General features: G+C 38.4%; 1 protein-coding gene across 1 annotated transcript in view; it reads right to left on the bottom strand.

The window, feature by feature from the left end:
- Nucleotides 1-13302, bottom strand: part of PRKAR2B (protein kinase cAMP-dependent type II regulatory subunit beta) — a 91462-nt gene that overhangs the window by 24617 nt on the left and 53543 nt on the right. Inside the window, exons 3-4 of the mRNA XM_081079897.1 lie at nucleotides 4200-4252; nucleotides 1583-1666 (exon numbers count right to left, since the gene is read on the bottom strand). Of these exons, the coding sequence (XP_080936023.1) occupies nucleotides 1583-1666; nucleotides 4200-4252 (137 nt within the window). The remainder of the gene's footprint in view (nucleotides 1-1582; nucleotides 1667-4199; nucleotides 4253-13302) is intronic.

The following is a 13302-nucleotide window of genomic DNA, read 5'->3' as shown; positions in this document are numbered from 1 at the left end:
AAACACTGTTTTTGTGACCTCCAAAATTCTCCAATGTAAAGTTCTAGTTGAAAACAGACAATCTCCTTGGTTGAAGCCTATACGTAAAGGTAAATCGAAGGATTAATTTTACAGATGTCTTCTGTGTGTGTATGTGGAACAAGAGTTAAATTCTAAATTAGTTTAATTCCAATACCAAAATTATCTTCTTGCACACACCACACACACACACACACACACACACACACACACACACACACACAGTTCTATCTATCCACTAAAAATTATTCGGATTCATACTGGTGAGAGATCACATATTTTACTGTCCTTTATTTCAGAATCATAACCATTCTGGATAAATGAAATTTGGGATTATTTGGAAGCCCATCAAAATTTCACAAACTCCCTTTAGTCACTTTTCCACTAGTTAATACTACAAGGAAAAATTTCCACTCATAAACTAAATTCTTAAATTTTCTGTCTTAATTCCATTTCTTATTCTTCTATTATTAGAGAGAACCAGCAATCCCATTCTTTACAGCTCCAGTTTTGCAAACTCAGGGATAATTCTGGAGGACCTAGATCAAACTGGACAAAACCTGTAATGTGTGGTCCTAAAACAAGATCTCCAAAGTCACAAAATGTAATCCATGTTTCCGGAGGGCATGACATAAACGTAACTGGTATTAGAAACACAGGTGCTTTTAAAAATATTTCAGTATGTGATAAGACACTAAAATATTTTTAAAATATGTATAGAAGTGTAGAAGACCCGGTATAATGTAGTACCTCCCTCTTTATAAAAATGGCCTTTTAAAGAAAACTTTTAAAAAGAGTGGATCTTGATTTAGTGCTTTACTCTCTAGGGCATCAATCTGAAAACTGTAAGACATTGATTTGACCAAAAAAATGTTGAGGTCAGTTACAAAAGTTGACTCAGTTGTCATGTTTGGAACATGACAGCAGTAGCTCTTCCCCAGTGACCCTATAGCAACGAAAAAGCATAATCTGTAATGATGGAGGCGGAATATTGAAGTCAGAGTGCAGGGCAAAATCTGAACAGCATGCACACTCATACTGAGATAATGTTCTAGAAATACACCCCAAACCACAGATTAGAGATTTCAAAATCCTCACAAAGAACAAAAAATCCCCCCACATTTAAAGCCAAGTAAAATGTTATTTCTAATATATGCATAATGTAAGAATTATACTTTCAAATATAGTTACTGTCACTGGCAGGTGAGAGAGACAATCCATCATGGGCCCTGGACATCCCTGTGTGTTCCAGCTGGAAGTACAGAGAACGAAGGTCCTAACTTCTTTTCACCTGGGCCATTTCTCAGAGCTATGTTTGTAGCTAGTAACCTTGCAGGATGAGATAACGTCTTCCCCCAGACAAAGGGCAGGCCTGCTTACTCCTGGTTCTGACAGCAGTATACCTCCCAAGCTCAGGACAAGTGTTCTAACACAACCCATTGCGCGTGCAGGTATCCATGATGGGGTAAGGCGAGCTTGTGAAGACAGTAAGACCCAAGATTCCACACAGTTCTTGACACTGACACTGAAAAGACAATCGTTTCTATATTGAGATTTATCTTACCGGATCCAGGTTCTTAAACAGCAAGATGTCTTTGCAAGCCTCTTGCAATCGATTTCTTTGATCATCAGTTTTTGGATGTATAATCTAAAAGGACACCAAATTAACAAACAATTAGTCTACTCTTCTTACTCATAAGGGATACAATTTCTTAGCAGGATGTTACGAGGAAGAATTGTAAGCAGAGGTTCACTATATGTGACTGGACAACTATCAGCCCATTAAGTAGGAAAAGTAATACAATTTGTCTGGGAGGTGGGGGAGGTGCACACTGACCAATACAGCACTTGAAAGTTTTTCAAAGGAGTGTTTCCCTCCAGGTTAGCAAATTCATTTTGTAAAGGTCTGTGATTGGCCAATCATTAAGGATGCCCAAACATAAAAGGGCAACAGGTGACAACAGCTATGTTGAAAATCTAGAGACAACCTTTATTCTGTTTAACACTGTTAATATATGTAACTCCCTCCACACTGAGTGACTTCTGCAGGGAAAGAGCAATCATGCCCGGCCACGCCAAGAGTGTGGAACTGAGAAAGAAATGAATCCAAGAGTCCTGGTGTGCTCACGTTAGAATGAGCTCAAAGAAAGCCAGTGTCCTATATGCTTACTGAACTTTCATTCCAGGAGGGTGAAGACTCACAGAATGCCCTCTGTAAGACCCATAGAATGCTCTCTGCCAATTTGCCAGAGTCCCTTGTGACTAACAGAAGTCTCAACAGACTTGGACCAAATGGCCTATCCTTCCATGAACATTGGTAGTTTGCAACTATAACATGAGTTAGAGGCAAGAGACTTTTGGTGCTTTGAGCAGCAGGCATTGAGTCGGTCTCCTGGGGCCCAACACACCATCTTTCCTATTCTAGTGATCCCTCACAGTGACCACGGGAGATGACGAGCTGGCGCCTTACCTCTTCAGCCAGCCAGCCCAGCACTGCTGACTTCTGTGCCCATTTCTATATCTGAACTCACTAGGGGAAATGAAAGTCAGTATTTCAAATCCATATCAGATGGCTAAAAATGAATGAAAATCATAGGCCCAAGAAGAATCAAGGAAATTTACAGTGCATGTGCACTATTTATACACTACACAAAAGTCTATTAGTCAGTTTGAGAGAAAGCCACTGCATTTTTTTCTATAAGGGTAAGACAAATGCAAACTTTTGTTCATTATCTAATCAATGTTTATCTCAAACTAGACTCTAAGATGTCATATGTACACAGAAAAAACAGATTTGGTGCCTATTAACTCATTGTATACAAGAAACTCTTACCATTTGGGTATTACCTAAATCATGCCAACCAAAATTCGCATCTCCCTACTTCAAGTAAGGAAGGCTAACATAATAAAACAAAATTTATTTCTCACTTCATGGAATTCACCTAGTACTTCAAGCTGAAGTAATCATAAATGTTTTCCTGCTGAGAAACTCTATCCTCAGAGAGAGAAAGCTAGGGATACCACGTCACCATTGTTGAAATCACTTTCTTGGCCAAAGATGGAGCGGCTCCCACCTGGGGTACCACGTGAGCAAACCAAAACCTTGATAGCTTTTGTGTCCCTGTAAATGCTCCGCATCAGCGGAAACAAGTCTATCCAATCCGTCTATCCCCAAAAGCTAAGCCAACTCTGGGTGCTATACTAATCTCCTTGTTCCTCATTCATTTTCTATTTTGTCCCCAACCCTGGTGCTGGAAATCTCCATAGGTATGAGAGTGAAATGGGGGTTCCTTGGAGGTCTTCTGGTCACATAAGGCTCCTGATCTTGCTACCACTGGATTTTACATATATTTCAGGGAGCTTAATGATGTAATGACTTAGAGACACAGTATCTGCTTTTCCATGTTAAAACTCAGTCTTACTGAAGTATTTTTCAGAGCTACAGAAATAGATTTTAGTTTATTTTTTAGGGCGAAATAGAAAAGGGGGACTTTGCTAAGCATGTACTCAGAAAAAAAAGGTAAACTGTTACTTCCATTTCCAGGCACAGTAATCTCTTATTTAGTTTACTTTTTACTAAATAAATAATAGGAATGTGAAGCTAAAGGACACAGCTAAAAAACTGCTTCAAACAAAACTGGACAAATTTTTACAAAAACATTAGGACCTCCAAGAAATCAGTTTCTGAGCAAACTATTAAGGCTCATAGATTTAGAAACACTAATAATTGCTGTACTGACACTTCAGATGTAATTTTACTGTGATTTTTTGTTTGTTTGTTTCAGAGTAAGCTTCTGTTGCCATAAATTAGTAGGAGCAGAAGGCTCTTCCCAGTATTTTTCTTTACTAGAAATACTAGGAAAAACAAATTATCACTATGAGAAAGATACCTAAAAACATTTTTCATCACCAGGCTGTGTTGTTGCAAAAGAAATAAAACCAGAACTACAGTGAGTTTTTATGTTTATTTTTCCTTTTTGACAAAGAGAGAGACTCTCTAGATAAAAGTAATCCTACAGAACATGAAATAGAAGTAGAGCTAAGACTAGGAAAAGAAATAGTCAAAATAGCCCCATTATGTACCCTGCTAACCTGTATGTCTGTTAACACCGTTTCTATGATTATTTTCCTTACCCAATACAGACGGAATTTAAAGTAAATGAACTCAGTCAATTACGTACCCTGGGCTCTGCGTCATCGTCTTCCTCGTCGGGGTTATAAGCTTCTGCACATACTATCAAAAGAAAAATGGGCATTTTAAAGATTCTTTCACCACAAAAGAGACTATAATAAACACATCTTTAAAAATTAACAAACAAAAAAGTATCATGGCCTAAAAAACATTAATTCATCCAGGGCAAGCAGTCTCCCCGCAAATCGGTTTCCTACTCCAATATATACGTAATTTATTACACATTACAGAGCTGAACTTTAAGAAATTGACAACGCTTGTTGCTTTCTCTTATTCAGAGAAACACAACCTCTTTCACTTTAATTTCCAAGCTATAGAAATGCACAAGATCTAAAAATTACCTAAAAAACAGACACCAAAAAAAAGTCTAAGTCTGCTATGAAACGATCAATTTAATCATATAGTTAGGAGTAACTTTCATAAATTATCCATGACCCAAATTCCAGGAGGAAATACTACTATTAACATTTTGCATATTCCTTTGCAGTCTTCATTCTGAACTGAGTTCATATTGCATATATAATTTTAAAAACTGCTTTTTTCATTTAACACTATAAGAATTTCACATGCCATTCAAAACATTTTGTAAATATTGTTTTAAGGACTGCTGAGTATTTATCATAAGCTATAATTTAACCATTCCCCTAATGCTAGAGACTTAGCTGGTTTCTATTAAAACAACTTTGCAATAAACATCTTCATGCAGAAATATTTGTCTACATTTCAGATTATGCTGTTGGAATTATTCCCAGATGTTATTGGGGGGGGGAGGGCTAAAAGATATAACAAATACTTATCACCAAGTTTATTTCCAGAGGGATTGCACCCATTCACTATCCTACAAAGAAGAGTCCTCTAAACTGTCCAGCAGAGTTGGATGTTATTGTTTAAAATTTTGCTAATGTGGATGGAAAAAGGATTTAAATTTGTAAAAATTATTGTTGAATTTGAACAATTTTCAAATGTTTATAAGCTAACTATATTTCTTCATTTTTTTCTTATATGTGAGAAATTTATATATGTATTTGGTTTTCTTTACTTACATCAGTCTCTTAATACCACTTTGTCATATTTCTGACAATCAATTTATCTAGTTTGCTTTCTAACTACAATTACAAATATTTTACAAATTATGTATATTTACTTATGTCTAGTGAAGCCACATCAAGGAAGAAAATTCCTCAATATGATTTAAATGCAAATATTAAACACCACAAAAGAACCACTGGTTTTGAGCTGGAAATCCTTTATTTGAAAAATCTAAAAATGTGCGACCCTCTCTTTTCTTTCAGTTTTTTAAAAGTAGATCTTTTTATATTTACCCTTTAATCACATGGACTTTATTCTGCCACAGATGTAGAAATTTAAAAAACAGAGGTAAAAAACTGAAAAATGTCTTTCGAAGGGCCTCAGGATGGCCTCAAGCATGTAACTTCTTTTTTTATAAGCAGAGCTAGCGCAGCTCACAGTGGCTCAGGCGGGGATCGAACCGGCAACCTAGGTGCTACGAGCACCACGCTCTAACCAACTGAGCTAACCGGCCGCCCGATAATCATTAATAGTATTACTGTTACGTTATTACAAACCCTGACAGGAGCTTTCTTTTCTCTAGGCATTGATCTATATACCTAGGCCAGTGAGTGATTCTTAACCAGGGCCAAATTTGCGCCCCCAGAGGACATTTGCCAACGTCTGGAGTCATTTTGACTGTCATTACTATGGGGGTTTAGGGGGAAGCTACTGGGAGAGTCCAAAGATGCTACTAAACATCCTACAATGTACAGGACAGCTCCCCACTCCCCATCCCACCCCCCAACAAAGTGCTGAGGTTGAGAAACCCTGACCTAGCTAGCGTATATTTTCTCATTCAATTTCACAACAACCCTAAGATAGGTGTTGTATCACCCCTTGACAGATGAAAGACCAGGGCATAGAGAGGTTATGCATCTTGGTGGAGATCATACATTGTAGTACCACAGGACCAATACATGATCCCAAGATTGTATGGCTAACTCCAAAACCCTCATTCTTTTTTTTTTATAGTAATGTTTCCTGGTTTTTGTTTTTTCAATTTATTGGGGTGACAATGGTCAACAAAACTACACAGGTTTCAAGTGCATAATTCTGTATTACATCATCTATATATCACACTGCGTTCACCACCCAGTCAGTTCTCCTTCCATCACCATATATTTGATTCCCCTTACCTTCTTCTACCACCCCCCCCTTACCCTCTGGTAACCACTAAACTATTGTCTGTGTCTATGAGTTTTTGTTTCTTTATTTGCTTGTCTTGTTCCTTTGTTGCTTTCAGTTTTATACCCCACATATGAGTCATGGGGTTCTTGACTTTTTCTGTCTGACTTATTTCACTTATCGTAATACTCTCAAGGTCCATCTATGTTGCCACAAATGGCAGTGTTTCATCTTTTCTTATGGCCGAGTAGCACAGCCCTCGTTCTTAACCACTGTTCTGTACTATGTTGCTTTGGTGAATTCAACAGCACGACGCCTGGACTTCAGTCTCTTGTGTCAGAAATCTAACAGAAGGGGCCCCGTGTCTCAGGGGCAGCCTCCCATTAAAAAACTCACTGATGCATGTCACCAGAATGCCAATTTAGTAAGTAACTTCCTGAATCAAATAGGGAGTCAGCATGACCAGCCAGCTTTCTCCCTTCAGGAAGACCACAGAAGCCAAATCATAATTAAAAGGTTGCTTGGTGAGAAAGAGAGGGGAGGAAGTGCGTTTGTCAGATTAAATAAATGTTGAATGGCATCATTCTGGGACAGACTTTTGCATTCACATGCACAATACAGACGGTCCTGCTAACTTGACCCAGACACTGTAATTGTGTTGGCTGCAACTCTCCTAAAAGTGTGAGGACACCCACCTCTAAAGCCGTGCTCTGTGACTTTCTGTTTCTGTGACTGACCCATCTCACCGGCAGGACTGCTACAAAATTTGTAGAGCTCAGTGCAAAATGAAAACACAGGCCCCATTTTCAAATATTAAGAATTTCATGAGGGCAACAGCAGAACATTAAGTCAAACCCTTGTGAGTATGGAGCCCATGAAGTCAGCTCTGCTAATGGGATCAATACATCCAATGAGGTGATATAGTAGATAAGATATTTGGTTCTTTAAGGTAACTTTATATATCCTCTGACCCATTAGCATTGATCTTAAAATTCAACTCACAAAGGAAAATCTTAACCTTCTAATTTCTAAGTTTCAAGCCCTTGAACTTTGACTAAAAATCATGAGAAGAATCTATTATTTTTCTAAATAACTTCCTAATTGTCACAGCATTACTTATTACTTAATACCCTCTTGATTTATGAAAACTATTTTATCATATATTTGCTGTTTGGTTCTGAACTATCCATTTCCTTGAACTATTTACTATGCCAACATGACAAGGATTTAGTCCTTGGCATTTATCTACAATTGTTTCGCTGTGTTGAAATTCATCTCCCACCCCCTTCTACAGCCAAATCAAAATGCAGCTCTTGCACTCTGTATACTGCCATGGCCCCTCACACCTTCTTGTCTGCAAATACACCATTTCTTCCGATTGGAACTCCCTCCACATCCTCCTTTCCAAGCCATCCCTTCTCTCCAACCCCAACTAAAAAGTCAGACCAAGAGTCCTATGTTGAACTCTCACCCACACAGAGCTGAGCTGGAAAGCCCACTTCCATGCTCCCTTTGCACCCTCCCTCACGGCGGGCCGAGCTTGGTATCACTTACCACATTTTACCAAAGACGTTACTCTCTGTTTGCCCCTCCATGCTGGGATGTGCAGCCCTTCACGGACTGACTCTGTGCTTTTGACTTATATCAGTCTCTTAATACCACTGTCATATTTCTGACAATCAATTTATCTACTTTGCTTGTTAACTACACTGACCTGGCACATTGCCTGGCTCAAAGTACATTTTTTGAATGAATGAATGAAGAACAAACAAGCTTGCTAGGTCTTTGAGGGCAGAGATGTCTTAAATATCTCCCAATAGTCGACCTGTATCATATGCTCTCAAACAAACACAGCAGGTTGAATGAATGAAAAAAAAAAAGTGTACTTTGTTAAAATGTCCTACAGCGTCTGTCCAAGATACTGGGACAGAGAGTAGAAATGAAAATAAGGACCTTTTGTCTTGTTCACCAAGGGGGCTGGCAGAGAGATTAGAAGCTCAGTAAATATCTGTACAATGAATGAATCGATGAAAGGCTCTGTGCTTAGATAGACCCTCAAACTAAAGTCACCGGATAACTTTAGCTGTCTTGTATTCTTCCTGAAATGTATTTGCCCCATCCCTCTCTGGCAATCTGAAAATCGAGCTTGAAACTATATATTCCATCTTTGTTTGGCAATTACACAGTTGTGAGGGACAAAGCCTTGTCGTTTAAGTGAGCCCTATATTGAGGTTTCCCTGTTATGTTGTGCATTTGGATAATACATTAGTTATCTAGAATGGTCCAAGAATTTAAATCGATTCTCACATTGCAGACAGTACAATGTACAATGGTGTAACCGCACACCTGTCAGTTTGCAGGCCAGAACAGGAAAGTAAGAACTACACTGACTTTGTATTTTCTGGAGCTTTACCTTCAATCTTCTCATGTAATTTGATAGGTACATATGTACACACAGAGTCATAGACAAGGGGTAAGGGATCTTTTCCCCTTCTGACACCAAATGTGCTATCTTCTCCAACACCACTTCTCCAACTCTCTGACATCAACTGGGTGTCCAACAATTCAACTCAATTCTGAAACTATCAACCTGAATTTAGTGTTAGATCGCACAAGTTAAAGGACTCAGTCCCACAGGACTGCCCCACTTCAGACACCAATCGCAATTCCCAGGCCATGCACACTTCTGACCAACCAGCTATAAAATTGGAGGCTCCCACATCCTCCTTCTTAGGTTCAATAATTCACTAGACTGACTCACAGAACTCGTGAAGGTGTTTTCCTTACTCTTATATGGTATCAGTTTATTATAAAGGATACAACTCAAGAAAGCCAAAAGGAAGAGAGGCATAGGGCAAGATATGGGGCGTGGGGAATGAGAGTCTCCATGCCCTCTCCGGTGTGCTACCCTCCAAAGCCTTGATGTGCTCAGCAATCTGGAAGCTCTCTGAACTCTGCCATTTGGGGGGGTTCATATCTCACACACACACACACACACACACACACACACACACACACACTTGATTAAATCATTGGCAACTTGTGATTAACTCAGTCTCCAGCCCAGTCCCCTTCCCCAAGGTTGGGCTGAAAGTTCCAAGTTTCTAATCAAAGTTTGATCTTTCTGGCAACCAGCCTTCATTCTGAAGCTATCTAGGGGCTGCTCAGCCAAGGTCACCTCGTTAGCACGCCACAGAAACTCTTATCATTTAGAAAATTCCAAGGGTTTTAGAAGCTTGGTGCCAGTCACCGAGGGCAAAGACCAAGTATCTTTCTTATTATTCCATACAAGTGGGTACACCAACTTCCAGGGTCTTCCACAAAGTGTCCACTATAGCACTTTGTTGGTAATGTATAAAAATCAGTAGAGCCAAAACAACTCTGCACTGGACAAGTTTACATAACCCAAGTTAGCTTCAACAAAGCTAACAAGACATAAAGGCACCAGATTGAACTCCATGAGCCACTGGGATTCAGCACCTGGCACTGAGCCTTGCACATAGTACACTCTCAGTAAGTATGTGTTGAAGGAATAAAACGCAAATGTGGCTTGTATAGAAAGACTGCATGGTTTAAAGGCCTTTAGCCTAGAAAAATAATTGACTTCTATAAGCTATACAAAATTTACTTTTGCAATGTGCTTAATATACTAAGAATCTAGCATACTATTTATATGATAATCAGCTTAAAAGAAAGCTATTATTAAAGCACAGGTGTATCAGACAACAGAGCTCTGATTTAATATGGTTAAATTTAGCTTATTGAAGTGGAAATGCTCTCCTACAAAGGAAAAAAAAATTACCTTTTACAAATATTAGTGTAAGGCATGAATTCTCAAACAAGATTAGTTGGGGGATAAAAAAAGTACTCTTTTCATATAAAACACAGATATACGCATATATACCATACATAAATCAATATACAGTATACTCGTATCTGTAGTATTAAAATATCTTGGGGCAGTTAAGGGGGGAAAAGTCTAAAAATACTTGGAGAGGCAATAATAAAATAAGATTGAGAAATACTGGTATAAGAATATGCTAGTTATAGCTAAATAAAGGGAAGAGTCACAATAAGTCAACAGACGCCCCTTCCCTCATTCATTTGTATTTCTGTCAAGATAATTTAAGACCAGGTCTTATATTAATTTTTGCTCCAAAAGATGCATTACGGCTTATACTCAGGAGATGTCATCCTGAAAAATCATGCTAGGGTTTATTTTCCAGTTAGGTCTTATTTTCGGGGAATACAGTATATAGCTTCTCTGACACATTAGTGATAATCTTGTCAACAGAAGTCCCAACCTGGGGTGCGAAAAAAGGAGGGACTTTATTTATTATTCAGGTGAACAGTTTGCCAACTGGGGAAACACAGCCTTTGGTGGAAACCTAAAGTGTGCTCTACCAAGACAAACAGGAGGAGGTCCTCTCATATAGAGAAAGTTCCCACCCTGGTTCCTGACTGGTCCGTTCTATGCAAATGACCACTCCAAATCTGCACAGTCTGATTGGTCCAAACAGCACTGTCCCGATTGGTCTGCTTTGCACATCCTGATTGGTCATTATGGAGCTGGTGTGATTGGTCAATACATATGCAAATGAGGCAATGGCTGCAAAATTCCAATTGGATGGGGCAGGTCTCAGCCTATTGGTCCAAAGATGATACCCTTTATAAGGGTTGATTCAGCAGGCAAGAGCACAGTGCAAGAGGCTGAAGGTTCAGTCCATAGCTTTCCCCTGAAATGCAGCGTGAGTGAGAAGCCTCTGTCAACAATGGCTGCTAAACTCTACTTAGGAATTTGTGCCCAGTTAACCATGAGGAGCCCTTTTTGGCAGATATTTTCCTTTTCATCCATAATCTTAAATTTTAATTCACAGAGCAAAGGCATTTGGACAACATGTGCAAAAATAAAGTTCACATCCTGATCTCAAAATAACACTCAAGCAAAAAGATCTATAGGAAATCTTATTTATTCATTTTAAAAAATTAGGTTTTGAAATGTGGGAGATGAAGAGTACAAAGAGTAAAAGAATGATGCAAAGCATATATACTATTTTATCATTATATATTACAAATAGGGTAGAACTTGTTTTATGTATGTATTACTTTAAATATTATATATAACTATGTACTGTATATATACCATTTGTTCTCTAGGCAATTACAGCCTAGAAAGCAAGACAGAAACAGAATAATCAACAATAATATTAGTGCCATGATGAAGGTATGTATGTACAAAGCACTGTAGAAGCACAGAAGAGAAGGAGTGACCAGCTGCTTATAGGACACAAGGATTCGCAGAACTCCTTAAATAGTTAATGAAGAATGGGAAGAAGTTTACCGAGAAAAGAAGAGATTGTTTTGTTCACTGCTATACTCTTAACACTTAAAACAGTGACTCGTACAGTGTTAAAAATCTTTGAAGTAAATGTTTATATTGTTTGAAGAAATGAATAGTTGTTTCAGTTGGTGAGAAAAGTTTATCTTCTTTTGATCCTCAGACTTATAAAAACTGCATCTGTCAGGGTAGGCTGGCTTATAGCACAATAACAAGCATTCCCAAATCTTAGTGAGTTAAAAACAGAAGTTTACTTCTTGCTCACACTATTTGTCAGTCTCATGATAGAGGGTAATCTGTTCCATGTGGTCGTTACTAAAGGCTGCAGGCTGATAGAGCTGCCATCATTTGGAATGTCACCAGTCCCCAAAGCTGTGGCAAATTGCTCACTGGCTCCTGAAGGAGTTCAAGACATGCAATCAAAAACTGAACTATCTGAAGCCAAAGGAGTCTGAGAAAACGGCAGAAACAGGAAGGTCACTCTGACCTCCCCCACCTGGCCCTTCTTTTCTGAAAGCAGGAGCTATTCAGAAAAGGTACCTCTATGTGAGAGGTACCTTCCGTATACCAGGAGGAAGTGAGACAGCCCATAACTAGAGACAGGGAATTTAGGGCAGAGAAGGCCGTGGAAACAAACCTTATTACTTCATTATTTACTACCTATAGCCCGACAACTGTCTTGTCAATTCTTCACAGATTTATTGTTTCTTTGTCTAAAAAGTATAAAAGCTTCCTGCTTTGATCACTTCTTTGGGTCTTCATTTTCTTGTGAAGGCTCCTGTACACATGTTAAAATTCAATAAAATTTGTATGCTTTTCTCCTGTTAATCTTATGTCAGTTTAATACTTAGACCCAGCCAGAGACCCAAAGTGGATACAGGAGAATCTTTCTTCCCCTAAACTCCTAAAGCTTCTGCCTGGAAGTGATACATGTCTCTTCTGCCAAACAGGAATATACCGTGTTTCCCTGAAAATAAGACCTAGCTGGACAATCAGCTCTAATGCGTCTTTTTGAGCAAAAATTAATATCAGACCCGATATTATATATTATATTATATTGTTACTATATTATATAAGACCTGGTCTTGTATTACAGTAAAATAAGACCGGGTATTATAATATTATATTATACCTGGTCTTATAATAAAATAAAATTATATATTATATTATATTACATTATATAAGACCGGTCTTATAGAAAAATAAGATCGGGTCTTATATTAATTTTTGCTCCAAAAGACGCATTAGAGCTGATGGTCCGGCTACGTCTTATTTTCGGGGAAACACGGTATATCAAAATTAAGAGGACAAAGTATTCAATAGGTTTATAAAAAGAATCGAGTCAATGTGGAATGTATCTGTGAGGATGAATCCAGAATCCAGTAGACTCAAATATTCTCCACAATTCCACTGTTCGTACACTCTGAGTAGTCTGTGGGAGTCAGCGAATGGAGGAAATACCGTAAGTCTTCACTCTCTCTCACATGGAACAGTGGACCCCTCTAGCTATTAACCCTTATTTCATCAGTAAGGATATAAGAAAATAAACAATGTGCAA

This window comes from Rhinolophus hipposideros (assembly GCF_964194185.1).
Source record: "Rhinolophus hipposideros genome assembly, chromosome: 18".
NCBI lineage: Eukaryota > Metazoa > Chordata > Mammalia > Chiroptera > Rhinolophidae > Rhinolophus > Rhinolophus hipposideros.
The sequence above is the reverse complement of the archived record's forward strand: the minus strand, read 5'-3'. Positions and strand labels throughout refer to the sequence as shown.